This window comes from Ammospiza caudacuta, chromosome 1 (assembly GCF_027887145.1).
Source record: "Ammospiza caudacuta isolate bAmmCau1 chromosome 1, bAmmCau1.pri, whole genome shotgun sequence".
In the NCBI taxonomy this organism is placed as follows: Eukaryota; Metazoa; Chordata; class Aves; order Passeriformes; family Passerellidae; genus Ammospiza; species Ammospiza caudacuta.
In genome coordinates this window covers 76,490,765-76,509,302 of record NC_080593.1, presented here as the reverse complement: position 1 = coordinate 76,509,302, position 18,538 = coordinate 76,490,765, and the positions used below count along the sequence as shown (strand labels likewise).

General features: G+C 35.5%; 1 protein-coding gene across 2 annotated transcripts in view; it reads right to left on the bottom strand.

Annotated features, from left to right (window-relative positions):
• The window catches only part of CDH10 (cadherin 10), a 55,243-nt gene extending 38,128 nt beyond the window's left edge, over positions 1–17,115 (bottom strand). For both annotated transcript variants that reach the window (XM_058818726.1, XM_058818735.1), the window contains exon 1: positions 16,758–17,115. In XM_058818726.1, the coding sequence (XP_058674709.1) occupies positions 16,758–16,988 (231 nt within the window). In that variant the 5' untranslated portion in view covers positions 16,989–17,115. The remainder of the gene's footprint in view (positions 1–16,757) is intronic.
• Positions 17,116–18,538: the final 1,423 nt, after the last annotated feature.

Sequence of the window (18,538 nt, the reverse complement as noted above, 5' to 3'; positions counted from 1 at the left end):
ACTCTTAATCTCTTACTTCATAGCAGTAATTTTAATTATATACTGCAACTTTTTTTTTTTTCTACTTTCTTCGGCAATGTGTCAATATTTCAATTTAATTCTATTATCAAAGGAACAATGAAACCTCAGTACACTCTTGAATTAGTCTATCTTTTAGATTTTATACAAATAAGTCCAGAGCATCTCCTAATTCTGAGGATAAGTTTCAGGGCAAATTGTAACCTATTAGCTTTTTTGTTAGTAATTATATTAGCAATGTGAAGCCAGAATACACCATAGAAGCATTTGCCATTTCACTCATTGTTCTAGTGCACACTTACTGTTAGCAACTTGACTGGATACTTAGTCGAATAGGAATGATTGTGTCTCTAAACATAATCACAACAGTGGGAAGATTTGACATGAAGTCAGCAGAAAATAATTGATACAGAATTCCCACAATGGAGATATTTATTTTAATCATCATGAACTGAACTATTAAATGAGACAGTTGTTTAACAGTAGCTGCATTTACTGCTAAAGATTTTCAGACCGGCTCGTGTCCTGTGTGTGATATCCTCACAGCTGACAGGTGTAACAGTCATGGCTCTCAGACACATTTACTCGCCAAAGAAATTCACTTATTTAATGTATCCAAAGCTAACATTTTAAGCAACTCTTTTCAGTGATTCTGTAATTTGCACTAATTTTTACTCAGACACGTCACACATTAAGTTTTCTCACTCAGTTATACAGTCAGTTTACCAGGACTGTGATATTGTATATTATTTAAGAGGAGACAGGCAGAAAGGAAAAAGATTTAAAAAAATGCTTTGTGAGACTGGGAAAGATAAGGGATGAGCAAACTAAACTGGAAGTGTAACAAGTAATGTAAGATTAGGAGAACTCTGAAATTCTTTTGCAAGAAACGGAAATTAAAAACTCCAGCCTGCAATGCAGACTATTTTCAGACTGTGTTTGCTTAACTTGATTCATTATCAAAAGGAAAGAGAAAATTATTTTCCACTATTTTTATTGATAAATTTCACAGTAGTTCCTAGATGTTCAAAATATTTGTTTGTTTTTAACAATATTTTAAAATGGTAAGATATAAATTAACATTAATATACTTTTTTAGCATTTCTTTCCGGATCCCTGACTGAAATACCATAACATAGATAGAATTATAATTTTCACAGCTCCCTACAGTTTTCATTACTGACAGAATCTTGAAGATTCTCAATTTCCAGAAAATAACCATACAACAAACACATTTTTTCATCACTAGATTGGTATATTTTTCCTCTGTTTGTAGATTATTTTAAAGGGAAGAGTCAAGCCTGGAGAAGGTAAATAGTCTTGTCACTGACAAAATATTCTAGGATTTCAGGTGAGAAAGGCTGGATTTTTTTGTTGAGATACATCATATGAGCAGCAGCAAAAGGTCTTTCATAGATGCTCTAAGTCAATTTGCCAATACCCAATCTCCCTCCTCAAGCCAAGGTCCTTATCTGATGTTCAGAGAGTTGGAACAAGAAAGTTTCGGCTTCATTAGGTTGTTGTAGCTTCCACTCCAGAAGACACACAAACATTGAGCTAAGATGAGAGACTAATTGAATTTCATACACCAAAATGTTCTTGCATAAGCCAATATGCAGAGTGTCTTCCAATTTTCATGTAATAAATAAAATCTGTACATTAGGAAAAGACAGAAAGTGCCAGTAGACCTGAAGTGCCCTTACTTCCTGGCACCTCCAATACATGGCTATGAGTGAGCAGAAGGGAATTCTTGTGCTAAAGAGAAGAAAAAGTCCTGACCCATCGCAGTTGTCCAGGTCCCCATTCATTAAAACACTGGACTGAACAAAGAAACATTGTTCAGCTCTCCTCCTACTGAAATCAATATGGCACAAGCCTACATTCCTACTTCTACGAGTTGTCTCTGTCCTGTGGTCTCAGAATAAATACCTGTTAATATCTTCCTCAGACTTGGTTGGAGGGTTTTTTTAACATCCATGTGTTTTATGTGCTATGTTTTTTGCCTAAAAATAATTAGTATTAAATATTGCATAAAGGAATAAGCAGCTTCCAGAACAATTTCTCTATTCCACCAAGGAACAGCCTAGGAAGGCAAATATGCTAAGACAGCACATATTTTTATTTAACTGAATTCACAATAGCTTCATGTATTTTAAAATGCAGGAGCTTGTCTGTTTAGGTTGAGGGTTTTTTAAAGGAAAAGTCACCACTTATTCCTATGCTCTCTGCACTAATCACAAAAGAGTGGTTGTAAGAACCAATTGTAGGTTTGGGGTTATTTGTAAACAAGTATTATTTTATGATATGTATGTTCATATATGTTTTCCTAAAGTAACCTAGTTATTAACAAAATAACCATTGAAACAGTTAGTTTTTTATATCCTAATGTATAATTTGCACTATACATAGAAAGTATTGTATTTTTAAAAATAAAATAAAATTTAAAATGTTGATGCTTGGTTTATTTTGCCTACTGCTGGAGGCCATTTAAAAACACGTTACACAATATTGTCTTTGGAAATATTGTCTTTGTTTCCATCTGAAATCATTGTAACATGTCAATTGGTAAGAGCTTTGAAGGTTTTCTACCATTATGATATATGTTTTTTCTTTTCATGTATACTCTGTATTTATCACACAGAAATGTATAACAATGTCTGTCAACCCAGGAAGTGGAAAATGTCAACTTAAGAGGAGACTGTATATCAAAATTAAGGAATAAAAGCTATTTTAATAATCTCCAAAACAGTGATGTCCACAATAATTGAGTACTATTGTTAAATTCAATCCCAAGGAAGGGAAGAGACAGAAGGAGAGAGCTGACGTATGTTTTTATGCATTTCAGGAGACTTTTGATGAGTCTGAATTGATACTATTTTTAATCACAGCAACTAAAAAAAAGAGAGATGAAGATGTCCTGTATCAATCCTGACCTCATATATATCATAGTGAAATCAGTGTGACTATATACCCAGGAGAGAAATCTTATAACCCTAAACAGGTAGGCATTAAATGACGATCAGTGATAGAAAAGAGATGGAATATGTATAAACTCTTAAATGCAACTCATATTTTTATTTTTCCATCAAGTTTGTCTCCTCTTTTAGTAAATTATGAAATCTGTTATTCTAGGGAACACTATTCTCAAGAAAAATCTTGTGTACATACCAGCAACTAAATAAAGAAGTTGTAATTTGAATCATTACATAAAATTACATTCCGGCATGATTTTTCCAGTGCTATCACCTTCACAGGAAAAAAGTGTTTCCTGCTGTTCAGAGGAACCTCTTGCTTTTTGGTTTGTGCCCATTGCCTCTGGTTCTATCACAGGGCATCTCAGGAAAGAGCCTGGCTCTGTTCTCTTTGTCCCCTCCCCTCAGGTGTTTGTGTACATTGATAAGATCTCCCCGGGCCTTCTCTCCTCTGGTACAAAGAGCTGCTCTCTCTCAGCCTTTCCTCATTTGTGAGATGCTCCAGTGCCTTAAGCATCCTTTGCTGTACTCTCTCCAGTGTGTCCATCTCTTGTTCTGGGATGCCTAGAACTGGACACGGCACTCCAGGCATGGCCTTCCCAGAGTTGAGCAGAGAGGGAGGATCTCCTCTCTTGGACTGCTGTGAAGGTGAGGCCACTTCTTTCTAGAGAGCCTCATCTTGTTCTTCTTGGTCGAGTGGCCTACAGCAAGCACCCATTATAATGTCACCTTTGCCTGTCCTGCCTTTAATCCTAATCCATAAACTCCCCATTGGCTCCTCTCCCATCCTCAGGCAGAGCTTCATGTGCTCTAGCTCCTCTGTCACACACAGGGCAACTCCCTCTCTTTGTGCCCCTTCCCATCCTTCCTAAAGAGTCTGTATCTGTCCATTTCAACGCTTCAGTCAAGCAAGTCATTCCACTAAATATCCATATTCCCAACAAAACCAGAGTACTGCAGCTGTATGCAGGCCTCTAACTCATTGTGTTTACTACACACGCCTCATGCTTTATCATAAAGGCATTCAAGAGTGCAATCCTAGCATGCTAAGTTCCTGGAGACACTTTGGGCATTTATCCACAATGGTTCCTTGTAGACACCTTGTAGGCACCCCAATTATGTAGGGAATTACAATCACATAAATAAATTTAATTGAATTTAATCATGTTTCTATTAATACTAGCTGTACTAGCTGTGTACATAGCTATAATTACAATTAATTACAAATTTTCTACCAAAACAGCATATTTTATTCCACTATCAGAGTGCAAAGTACCAAAATAACCAGATTTGGGTGTAAATCTTGGCACAAATCATACAGAGAATTGCATGTTATGGCGTATACAAAAGGACAGCATCATCAGCCCCAGTGAACTCTATTCCTCAAATACTTTTACTGGGGACAAAAAGCCCATTGTGATCTTGAGTGATACAAATTAAGAACTGTATTCCATAGTAATTATTCTCCCTTGCAATGTTAATTGCTGGTTTCAAAAAATGTGTTCCGTGGACAACATCACTGATGAAATTTTTTTTTAACTTATGTGAACTCCGGTAATCAGCTGATAGGCCTAGCCAGTATTTCCATAAAGCTTCAATGACATTTGCTGACATTTGTAAGACATCAAAAGCACCCTTTACCTAATCTCCCTTTTCCTAATTACAAATAAAGTACACTATATGAGTTACGCTGCTGTTATTTCATTTTCTTTGTGTGGGGTTTTATGTTTTGCCTGTAGAATAAAAGAAATCCTTTACATTCTTTTTTTTTTCCCCTAGAATTAGTTCATTTCCATGAAGCTTTAGCTCTTGCCTTGTGTATTATTTGCTCCTACTTTCTTCTTTCAATAGTAAAAAGAATTCTAAACTATCCCTAGAAAACTTAATTCTCTTTTATGATATAGAGACTTTTACATGGCACTTGAAATAGTATTCCTTATTCCTTTAATGACTTTGTTTTCTATAGCATATCATTATCCTTTCCTAGGAAATAAATCAATATTACTGAAATCTCTTCCATTATTCTTAAATGACAAGCCTTGGTTATCCTGTGCAGCTCTTTCCAATGTCACAGTCATCAGCAGTCCTCCAGCTATTTCATTTATTTCACTTGGCTTTTAGTAGACAATATGCCACTCCTGACACATAGAGAATGGTCTGTCACATAACCTGACCTAACTAAATAGGTAATTAAGCAGTTTCCTCATATTCCAACTGTATTATTTATATAGCAGTCTCATTATCCTTTTTGAATGACTTAAGACATCCTGCTGATTGCTAGAGGTATTTCTGAGTCCTCTATGGCATCTTCAGTAGCAAAAATGTGTAAAAATGTGGCTGTATATCTGCACAGTAGTTCTCACAAGGGACAGGTATTTTAAAAGTATAAGAGTGTACTGTAAAAGATTTAAATTTTAAAAACTTATATAAATTAACAGAAGTTATGCTTTTTTCTGTCTCCTCATAGATGTATTTATTTTCTGTATGGCTGTAACCAAGTGGCCTCTCCTGAAGATCATATATTCTACTTGCCTCATTAATTTTACTTTTTACAAGTACTTTCACATCATTAAAACTTTTCTTAAATTTTAGTAACATGGCTTGGAACACTGCCTTACTCCATCTTTCCAGTTTCCTTTCTCAAAATGGATTTTCATGACATTTCTTTAAATTCCTACTCATTAAAACAAATTTTAAAAAATGGAACCCTCTTTTTCTCCCCCCCACCCCATTTACTTCACCTCTCACAGAGTTGCATTAATCAATCTTCTCACTGCCAAAACTTAAAATATCAATGTCATTTTAATAATTTGGTATTAAGATAGATAATTTCTATCCAAGATTGCCTAGGTACTAATAGTTGTTAATTATTACATTCACTCTAAGATAGTATTTCTTAAATATTTCTAATTCCTAAAGATACCATTTCTAATGGAATTTACAATCATCAGCATGGAGACTCAGAAATTTGAATTTATGCATACTTCACAGCAAATGTCATACATCAAAATGGATATGCAAATGCTGTCATTAGAAGATGGAGTTCTTAATATAGAAAGAAGAAATCTGTATTACTACTTCATGTTTCTGCATATCAAGTGTAATTTATTCTATTAATTCCTATATTCTAACATATGTACTTCTAAATTACATATAATTACTAAGAAAACTATTAAAATATTTTAGGAATAAAACCAAGAAAAGCACTTTTGTAACATAAACCAGCTTCTAAACCAAATGGTCAGAAAGACTAGTTGCATCTTTTCTCAGCTGTTCTTGAGTGTGGAAGAGACAAAGTATCCCATATTATCATCTCTAATGCATCATGCAGTCTTCCAAAATTTCCAGAAAGTAGGTTTTTCTGTGGGTTTCTGTTTGTCTTTGTGCTTCTTTTTGCCACCAGTTTCACCCAGAAATATTCTAAAAATCGTCATTCTAATCTCTGTTTCCTGTTGTGTTAATAAATGTCATTCACTTGAGAATTATTAAGAAAGTACAAACATTCTCAACCAGAAAAAAAAAAAAACACAAAAAAAACCCAAACCAACAACCCAAGAGGAACCTGAAAAAAACCTCAGATTACCAAAACACGGGCAGTGAAGGACAGTATGATTACTCCTAACTTTACACCAAGAGTAAGCTTAATTTTCTTATGTCTTCCCCCACAACTGCTTTGATCCACACATTTAGGCAAGTTGAAAGGAAAGACAGGACTGAAGGAATACAATTTCAGAGGCAGGGAGAGCATCTACACTACTGCCTAAATAAAAATATCACCAGAAAAGTTAATTTCCTATAGGTATGCATTGTGTGTAAGACAATAATTTTAAATCCAGGTAGCATAACTGGACTTTGGACCAGAGATCTAGGAAACAGATGAAAGGCACAGCCAATATGAAGAAGCAAGGATTTTCTACACGGTTGATAAGGGGAACAGGAGAGACGATCAGAATTGTTGTTGAGCACCAAGCTTTTCTTCAGCTGTTACATGTTCTTGCAAGTATGCAGTCTTTTCCCATTCAAATTTTACATTCCCAGTCCTCTGAGTGGCAATCTTTGTAACTTCTTAGTTTTAAAAACTAAAACACCATTTATATCCCAGAACATTCTCTTTCTTTGTTCAGCACATATTTTCCACCTAGCTCTTTGCATAAATCTGTTTATGCATGCCTTTTTAGGATACCAAGCCTCCTAACTATTCACTAATAATTTTCTAAGCTCTGACATGTGTTCAGATGTGTAAGGTACCTTTGTACCTGCCTGTCAAGAATTTGGGTGGTCTGTGAATTCAATTTTTGAAACAAAAACAAGACAGCTTCTGTTCTCAGGCTTGAAGAGATTAGGAACTCATCTAGGGTTATATATTTAAAATTACTACAGACAAAAATATTGTAAAATTAAAGGGTAATTTTTTCCCTCAGTGGTCCTGTCCTCCTTTAATGCTCTGAAGTAAATAGCTGTTGAAAAAACTCAGGAATCAGAAATAACTCTTTGAGAAAGTAACACTGATGAGTTCGACAAAGATGTTTGTTTACTCCTGCAAGCAAATCCTGCTCTGTCTTCTGGGACTTCAGATACTTACTGCCTCAAAACAAAAGGTATCAGAAACTTTGGAAGAACTTACCATTGCATTCTTTTTGCTTCAGCTTATTTTAATTATCTTCAAAGGCAAAACCACTCATAAATATAAGGAAAACCTTCTAGCAGGAAGATATTTTAAAAGGGTAAACATCAACTTTTAACTTCTTAGAACTCTCTCCCTCATGGGTATTTTGTTGCAAGTCACCAATTTTTCCACAGTATTACTCCCAGATCTTCCTTGCTATCTGTGTATACAGGATATTTAAAAGGTCATCTGCATCTGATTTAACAAAAAAAAATCAAGAGAAGGAAAAAAAAAAAAAAAGCCCCTAAGGAGAATCAGCCTTTGAATTGCTGCTGTAACGATTGGCTATTTACACATTTATAATTTCAAATAAGGTATAGGTCAAAAATTTGTAATGCTCTCTTTTATATTATGGTTTTTAATTCCTTGAGTGAATGAATGTACTGTGATGAAGCAGACTCTACTTTTCCTGAGTCGTGGCTTTGAATATAAATCAGTTCAGTTTTATCAGTTCTTTCCCTTTTGAACTATCTTTTTTTGTGACAAGCACATAAAATTCTAAAACAGAAAGATAAATTGAACTGAAAGGAACTGGAGAGTTCAGATTAAACTATTTCTCAGTTTCTTATACTATTTTGAAGCATGATGTTGTTTTAAGTACAATGTATAATCAGATACAAACTCTAAATGAAAACCACCAAGAGAGCTATAGGTGTTCTTCATAAAGACAGCAAAATGTATCCTATTGGTGATTTTACACCTGCTGGAAGTATGCCCGTAATTTAGACTATCTTCCTTCTAAATATTCCTGACAACTGTTAGATGTTATTTCACTTTGTGCTTACACAGATGAGAATTATCTATTTCATAAATTATTTTCAAAATGGCAGATTACTGCTACTGGGATTACTAAAATAAATTCAAAATCTACCATTTAAAAATAGTTTTCTCAGATACTGAGAAAAGCAGTTTCAGGAAACCTACCTCCATGACTAGCAGAACTGTATTTACTCCTCAGGCTCATTTACCAGTTCTAATCAGATTGATAAATGGCTTGGACTCAAGTATCAATGTGCAAAAGAAAAATAGAGAAGTCAAATAATATTATTCACTCTTGTGTCAAAATAGATAGTTTTCATTAAATTATTTAGGTAAAGCTAGCTTGCCAGAATTCAAGAAACACTGGACAATGCTCTCAGGCACATGTTGTCATTCTTGGGGTTCTGTGCAGGGCCAGGAATGGAACTCAATCCTTGTGGGTCCTTTCCAGTTCAGGAGATTCTGTGGTTCTATGATTCATACATTCCCAGTGTTTTGCATTTATCATGCAACATCAAAGCACTCAATAACATTAGACAAGTAGCTTCCATTAACTTGACAGAAGAGGAGGAAAAAATATTCAGCTACTTGTCCCTACTCATATTTGCATTAGTTTATAAGTAGACTTGCAAAGTATTTACATAAGGCTGGAGCACTTGAAAGCAATTAGATGGATGGACTCGGAAATACATGAAGTGAAACACCCACACTGTTTGGAAAGTGGCATTTGTGAAGCACTCATAGCAGATTAAGTATGAACATAGCATGTAATTCTGCAATACTGAGAACTACTGACACATGGACAAGGAAATAATAAAAAGCTGTTTTAACATACGTGCGCTAAGCGTGTTACCATATATGGGGCAAGCGCCTGCTCAGTGGCAGGGGCAGCACTGGGGGCTCTGGGGGCTCTGCCCTGCACTCCCTGTGCAGAGCTGGGGCAGTGCCAGGGCTGTCCCGCTCCTGACACATGACAGCAAACAAGAAATACTTTTTAGTGCTTTACCTCAAAAGTTCAACATATCGGTCTTAGCAAGCAAAAGCTGTGCTTGAAACAGAAAGCTTTAAATTGCCTGCAAAGGGTCATCTTGGTCAGGAAGAACAATTAAGTTCATTTTATTTTCAATTGATTCATAACTTTTTTCAGTAGAACTTGAAATTTCCATTAGTATCTTCCTCTATTTTGCACCTCCTACATTCAGTTTTAATTAGTTTTCCTTAAGAGGGGAAAAAAAATAAAACCACCTTGTTTTCAGTAAAGATCCATTGCAGATTCCAAAACCATTAAAATTGTTAAATTTGGTAAGTAAAATACTTAAGGTCCTATAGAGGCCAAAGACATATAAGAACAGATTGTAAAATTAGTATTTGCTTGAAAGTTGAGCATATAATTTTACAGATGATATCCCACTTCTTTGACTGTAACTCCTTTAGTTATCATGACCTTTAAAACTATGCAAACTATGCCCCAAACTACCCACGGAAGTGAAAGAGGTTCTCTACTATGCTTAGTGTTTAATTTCAAGCTATTGAGTGAAAGCACATTTACATGTATCTACCTGAGATATAGATATGTCTACCTAAGCAATTTAGTGTCTTACTGTTCTTTTTCTATGTATTTTGCTTTGCTTCTCTTTTTGGAATTGCAAGGAGTTGAAGAGCACAGTTGCCTGTTTTGAACCCTGCTCATCCCACAGAAGGACTTTGCCATGAGATAAGAACAGAATGGAGCAGCAGGATGGCATGAACCCCAGGCCTCACATAGGTGAGGTCTGGTTAGCTCATCATGGTTAATGCATCCAGGCAAAAATTCATGCTCTGGCAAACTGTGTAAAGCAACTGCTTGTACATGTATCACTGGTCAAACAAAGACCACCCCAAGCTATGGGACAGATGGCATCTGTGACCACTAATGAACACCTAGGCCCACCCAAACATCCTTCCATGGATACCCAGAACTTGAACTATAAGAGAAGGCCCCATAGCAGGAACTTGGGATACGATAAAGGTCATACTATTTTCTGGGTGTTTCCTCAGATGCAGGGGGAGGTTAAAAGAAACTGAAGGAGAAGAACACATCATTAATATTGGATACAAAGAATACAGAATTTATGGACTCTAAGGAAAGCCAAAGCTGCAACTGTGCTGAATCAGCTTTGATTGGGTAAAAGGTCATTCTGGCCAGGGGGGACATCATGACCCATCAACTTAAAAAACTCACTGGCTAAAAAGAAAGGAACTGGGAGGTCTTTCATTTAAAGTGTGGGGCACATCTGAGCAAAAAAATAATCAGATAATTTGGACACTGGGAATCGTCCCCTTAAGCAGCTGGGTAAGGAAGTATGCCCTCAGTATACCCTACTCAAATTACTTAACCTCTCTTTTCTTCTAAGCAGACAACACTTTAAAGAAATTTACACGCACAGACATCTGTCCAAGGCTGTGAAGCCACAGTCTTTGAACAAATATATTTGGCTTCAAATTCAGGCACATAGGAACTGTGACCCTTTTGGTCATCACCAAAAGACTTGTGGACACTACAAAGACTTTGCCTTCAACAGTTACCCATTGCATTCTGTATCATCCAGCAAAACCCAGTGTCTTGCAGGGGTACATCCAGAACAGTAGCTAACAAACAATTCATTATTTATGAGAATAAAACTTCAGTATTCAGCCTGGATAGCTCTTTGCCACCAGCACCTTCTGCTGCTGTTTCCTGAAGCAAGAAATCAGAGCCTCCAGCATACACTGAGGTTTCCAAAGGAATAATCCTTTTGCAAACAGAAAATACCAACCCTCTGCACACTAACAATTTATAGTAAGTGATGAATCTAAGCAGTTTTAATCATAAACTTCCACTAAGCTGAGACTGAACAGACTTTGAGAATTAACCTTTCCCAGACTCACTGAGAATCAATCAGCCTTCAGGACAATCCTACAGGAAGCTTTTGATGTCTCTGATATTATGGGAAAACAATATCACACTCTGACACTGTTGACCTGTTCTTAAATTTCTAGGAGGCCACACATGTACCCCCAAAAGCAATCTTTCATACGCTTGAAATGAATTGGTGCCTTAAATAACCCTCTTCACATTCTGTATTTTAAGTCTTGCTGAGAAAGAAATAAATTTCTAAATGTTCTTGTGTCTCAAATATCAATTCCACCACACTGCAGTATCTTCAATAAGATAAAGTTTTTGAAGATACACAGCTGTGAATAACTTGGGCTTTGCTTCTAGTGGAATTGTACCAAAAACACCTCACTTGGAAACTGTTAAAGGACTAGCTGCCCTCTTTCACCTTGACAGATCACTATTCATTTATTCAGTTTGTAGAATATCTTCCATCCCTTTCCATTTTTTTTATTGATCTCTGTCATGAGAATCTGCTCTAGCTGAAAATTCAACCTTTACAGAACTTCAGCGCCACAGAGCTGATTACCGTCACCTGAAAGAAAAGGCATTTTACATCTCTCAGTCAGATCTTCACACCAAATATTAAGCCTGCCCATTAGCACTTGCAATTCAAAACACTACTCTCTCATGGCAGCAAAAGTCTTCAAAAAAGAAAGAAGTATGGTAGAAATCCTCTTCAGAAATCAAAATGCAGAGATTTTTAAAAGGGTTTGGTAAGTTGTCACCTTACCACTACAATAACATCACTTCATTGGGACCATTTATTGTATGTGTCACACCTGATGATGAAACCTTTGAAATCAAAACATGATATTTTGTGCTCCCCTCTTCAAACCAGTACTTTTCGTAGCTGCTTCATCAGAAAGAAAAATACAAGCAACACCTGCGGCTTCCCTGCCTTACGTCTTCCTGACTGTTATGTGGCACATCATCCGTAGTGTCTATAGACAGTTACTGAAACTGTAACTGCAGCTCCTGGAAATGTGTCATGCACACACAGCTTGCTAAGTCTTTCCCTCAGAATCATGTCTGGGTTGGGATTCTCGAAGTGAAAGGAGCTAAGTGAGGTTGACATGTTCTGCTCTTTACACCATCAAAGATAATGACTACATTACAAGCACGTGAAAGTGAATACTGCCAGGATAATCCTTTCTGGCAACAGTTCTAATATGACACACACACATATTATATACATTTATGTGCAAATATATGATAAATTATCCCTTGAGATACTAAAAAGGCACTGCAGTGTTACTAAGAACTTCAGTCTCTCAAAGTGCTGAAATATTTGTGTCAGTGGATCATTTATGCAATAAAACTACGGTAATGGAAATTGCTGGAAAAAGTCAATATCTATCTCAGAAAACTTAGTTGAGAGAATATCTGCAAAAATAAACAATTGACAAGATCTGTTGAGATAATAAAAGGGGAAGTGAACTTTAATATGGATACAGAACTTATTTGTAAATTTATTTTTTAATGACCCTGTACTAAGATATTGTTGGTATACAGTAGTGCTTCCTTTAGGTGACAACTACTAGAAAATAAAGTTTTGTTTTAAAAGCATGGTTTTTTCTGGATATGCTCAAAGTAAATTGAAGTTTTTTTGAACAGGTTTGAAATTGCATTATAATTTCAGCACTTAATTTGAAAAACAATAAATGCGCCTTGAAACTGTATACTAAGAAAAGAAATAAAAATTATGAATCAACTTTCCATAATATTAATGAAGTGGTTTTCTGACATGAGGTTTACACTTCCTTTAGAACATTCCTGCATTGTTTAGCTGAAACTGGGAGGACCATTTTTTGCTCAGATTTTCTTCTAGTAAGAAATTTCTTCCAAATTTCTTTAGATTTTCTTCTTTCTTTAGTAAAGATACCTTAAAGACAAATTGTATAACATATATATATATAGAGAGAGAGAGAGGGAGAGGTTTGCTTTTCCACATGGCTGTTCTTTATGACTTCAACCTTTAGTAGAAATACAGCTGTAATTATTATTTGAGGTTCTGCATATACAAAAATCACTTACATAATTTTGATTTCTGTTTTAAGGATTCTCTGTATTACATGAAGGAAAGGATGACCATCCTCTTTCTTGTGATAATAAAAAATATTGATCTAAAGAAACCAGGGAATGTCCATAACCAGCCAATATGTACTCTGCCACCATTTCACACAGATTCATGAAGGCATGTTTCAGTTGTTACGGGATTTTGTATCCCATTAATTCAATGAACACCATTTCCATCGCATTATTGTAGTTGAACATTTTCAAGATGACCCAAACAGTGAATAAATGAATGCAAAAATTGCATTGTGAATTGTGGACACTTGTTTCATATTCACCAGTTATGAAGTTTCCCTGACAGATATTAAGATGCAGGTTATGAAACAAGAAAAAATATATCAGTGCTGAGATCAGGAAGCAAAAGATGTAAACCATAAACCCAGATGAATCAGCTTTGGAAGTTATGCTGATTCGTCCACTGGCATTGCACAAAAATTCTCTCGTAGTCCTTGGCCATGAATCATTGAGTTCTCTTATTATCTCCCAAAATTTCCAACTGTAAACATGCTGCAGAGAAATTAACATTAAAGTTGGCATTTCATGTCACCTATCAAAATAATTTTGGCTCTGGATAAAATGAGGTAAAAGGAAATATCCAGAAATATTTTGAGTATAGAACTGAGATGGCCATTGGAAAGGTAAGTGCAAAAATAAGAGAAAGGAGATAGATACTATAAAATTTATACAGAAAAATTTTCATCAGTAATTGTTTATTTACCTAATCATTTGAGATTTTGGACTATCAGAATAAAGCATTATTAATGTAACAATCACATTTTTATTCCACATATAATGATATCTCTTTCTATTAGCTTTTTTTTGTATAAAATTCTCTCTGAAGAAGTACTATGCTATGATACTCTTAATTTTATATGTGTTTTCAACCCTTTTCCAAAATTTGTCACAAAATTACTACTGGGCAATTTTATATACTGTTAAATTTTAAATTTGCTTTTGAAAATTAACAACTCTTTTATTCTAAGCAGAACAAACTAGATGAAAGGACTATCTTAACAGCTCATCAAGTTTCTTCTCAGTGCTGTACTCTTAATCCATCATTTTACTTATCTTTACTTACCACTTCAGTTTTGCAAACACTTATTTTCTCTCAGCCAAAGTAGTTCAATGTTTATCAGCAGCTTTTCTAATGGAGGTGAGTTAAGTCTAAAAATGTTAACACTTTCTTTTCTAAAGAGTTTTCCTTCAATTATTTATGATTGGAAGAAAAATTTTAAGTAACACCACTTCCTCTTCATGATTGGAAAACATAAACGTTAAAAAATAGTACAATAGGAAAAAAGTAATCAGTATGCTTCTGGAGGTCCTTACATACGAAGTTCTGGGTGCCCTGGAAAGCTGTTTATTTCCTAGGATGGTTGTAAGCAATATACTTTCAATGTAATAGTAAAAAGTTTTGATACAGTTACCCTTCTTAATTTGTGGGTAAGGTCAATTTTCAGAAACTATACACCTGACACAGACTGAGCAACTGGTCCACTTGCTTAAGAACACTTGGGAGTCATGACTTTACACTTGAGAACTGGATGAAATAAACATAGGGACTATTTACAAGACTCAACATGCTTTGGAAATGGCTGCAGTATTTAAATGCTAGTGCTAATACTACAGACTCAAGGCAACAAATAAAAAATGGCTTACATTCATAAGCCTGCACTCTTAAATTTTTACTTAGTGTTTAAATTTCATAAGTTTTAATAAGCATTTCTTTCCACAAATCCTCCAGTGTCCTTAATTCTTCTAAGAAATATTTTATAATACAATGCTCCCATGCAGCAGTACATGCTGGGGCCCAGCTGGCTGGACAGGAGTTTTGCAGAGTGACCTTGGGGTCCTTCTGAGCAGCAAGCTGACCAGGAGCTAGAAATGTGTCCTTGCAGCAGTGGTCATCAGCACCCTGGGCTCCATTTGGAAGAGATCACCTGGAGATGAAGAGAGATGATTGCTCTGCCTCCATGAGATAAATCTGTACTTTTGTGCCAAGGTCTGGGCTCCCCATGTGAAGAGAGGTACAGAACTACTGGAGTGGACTCCAGGAAACAGCCAGAAAGTTGAGTAGGGAATTTGGGCATTTTTCATATGAGGAGAGCTTAGATTGCTCAGCCTGGAGAAGAGAAGGCTCAGCACAGACTTTAATAATGTATAAAATTCTTGTGGGGAAGAAGTGAGGGAGACAGGCCCAGTTTCTTTTCAGTGGTGCTCAGTGACATGACAAGAGACAATAGGCACAATGTGATATGCAAGAAATTCCCTTCAAATATAGGAACAAATCTTTTACTGAGTGGATGGTCAAACATTGAATAGTTTGCCTGGTGAGATTGTGAAGTCTCTACCTTTGCAGCTATTTAAAATCTGACAAGACATAGTCATGAGGAAAATCAAGCTTACTCAGCTTTGAGCATGGGGTTTGAACTAGTTGATTTCCAAACATGCCTTAAAATCTTAGCTGCTCTGTGAGTCAATGATTTTAAAAAAGTCAGTATATCACTGTGGTATTTTTCAAGTTCAAAACCATGTAAATACTCAAAATCTGCTTTATAGAAAATTGAATTTCTTTGTTTAGAACCAATCATTGGTGTTAAGTTCTACCCACTACTGCCGACACTAAATTTCATTTTCAAGAAAATTACTACTTTGAATTAACAACTTGTACCTGACTGAATGTTATTGTGGCACTATGCATTATATATTTTTCAATAAATTGCTTGGGAAAACCTAAAAAGCAACAGAAAATTATTTAAAGGACAATTCCAGTGTCATTTATGTATACCTCTAGTAATCTACACAGTCACATGTACCAGTCTGCTGTCTTCTTTTGCAGTTCACTTCCTAACCATGTGATTTCTATCACATGGTTTGCAAATATACTTTACTCCATGCAATTAATTGATTTTCAGGGAGAGGTAAAGAGGAAGAATATTTTTTTCTTCAAAATAGGCTGCATTTCTCAAACATGAGCAGAAAAAGAAATGCAATAGGAAAAGAATGCAATATCTCCTATGAAACATGAAATATTCAGAGACATAGGTGGAAAATTATATTATAATGATTTATATAATATTATGCTTTGATATTGAAGACATACTGAGTGGGCTGCTGGTAGGTATGATGTCCTTAAACAAACAAATCTGTCAAAAATATTTTCTTTTGTTTCCTTCAAGTATTTCTCAATAGCTCTAACTAGCAACATTAGGTTAGTCATTCTAATAGGAGAAACAGTATATCTGTTTCTTGGAAATATGCTTCTTACACATTAGAATAAAACATAGAAAGTAAGGCTGTGGAAAGATAAAAGTGCTTGAAAATTATACAGAAAACCTTATGAGAAACCTACCTTGCCTACATACTGATAATCAGATCCTGTGTACTCCTCTAAAAGAAAAAACTGGTTCCACATCCAGCCTCGCTTCTGGCGGTGAATTGTTTTCCCATCATTCCCTAAAGCACGTCCACCAAAGCTTCTGGGTCTGAGATCAGGAGTCCTTCTGAAGAGCATTTCTGTATGGCAGGGATGTGGCAGCCACATCCAGAGCAGCAGAAGTAATAGGACTTGCTGTATTGTCATAGTTCTCCACTGCTGATGCTCTTCAAGCCGGTTGGCAGTGGAGCGTGAAGTCCTGCTTCTCCTAGCTTGCTTTTTTATGTATCTAGTTTCTGATGCAGCCAAGCAGTTTCCAGCAGCTCATCTCTGAACTGTATACAGTAACCAAATCCTGAAAGTAAAGAGCGAAGAGACAATGTAAGTTGAAATGCATTCACTCCTTAGCGTCCAACACCACTGCTACTGTACCCTTCACATACAAAACATGATGACATAGAAAGCAATCTGGTCAGAAATATAAAGGTTATCCATGTAGGGGGAACGCTGAATCTATCAGGTAGCTGCTGTAAGAATACTTCCTTAAAAAAAGTAAGAGTGCAATTTAAAAAAAAATCAAAACTTCTAAGAGTGTTCTTTATTTAGACTGGTGGATAAATATTGCTGAAACTTACACATTAAATACTGCTGTCTTTGCTTCAAATGTTTTCCACCCAATTTCATTTACAAGAATTTCAGTGTTTTATTAATCTTAGTATCAAGAGACATGAAACTCTAACACAAAGTAGTTCTGGAAATTACAAATGGTACAACACCAGTTCTCCAGGGCATTTTAAATGGTAAAAGGAAATATATGCATCAGAAGAACTACAACATGGTACAAAGGAAACTTTTTAACAGAAAAAGTTCTTGAGATGGTCTTGCAATATAGAGTGATACGAGCTCAGCGTTAAAATGTAGGAAACATTTTTAAAAATATGACTGCCTGTTTTCCAACTATCCTGAAATACTGAATTTAATCTCATTGTAGGAAATTATATTGCAGGGAGAAGGCAAGCCTCTCCCAACAGACCCTTTATTTGTCTCCACTTTTGTTTTTTTCACTTTGCTTTATTTTATTTCTTCCTTCATCTAACAGAATTATGAGATGTTCTTTCAGCAAGAGAAATTCAGTCAAGTTCTTTTCACTTTACTTCTATACCAGCATTTAAAGAATAGCAGTTTTTGTTAGTGAGACCATTTTGTAATTGTTTCCTACAGTAAACAATAATAACCTTTGACTTTTCATCTTAATAGGGTGTAGTTTCTGCAAACGTTAATCAGGGTGGTTTTGCTATTCTTCCTAACATACCCATAAAAAACAATGATGGTTGAATATTCTTCCACAAGTGGCAAAAAACTCAAATAGTAACCAGCTTGGGTTCTTTTTTCTCCTCTTTGCTGATTTTAATAGGTCAGCGATGTGCTCTTCTTTCAATAACTTTACACTATAAATATAATTTACACTATATTTCACTATTATCTTAAATATTTTTATTTTTCAAAGAAGAGCTATGTAAACATTTCAGAAATTCTTCCTGTATTTCAGTTTGATATTGATGTGTTACTCAAACTATTTCTAGTAAACCTCTGTTGATTAAAAGAGCTTATAATAAAATGTCAGGATTTTTAAAGTGGGTACACTATGAAATATAGTGATATAGTTTAAAACCTGTGTGTCTGTGGGCAGGCATGTTAACAACTGAACAGATATTTTTCAGGAACCAGTTATTGTCTTCAAGTTATATTCACTCAGG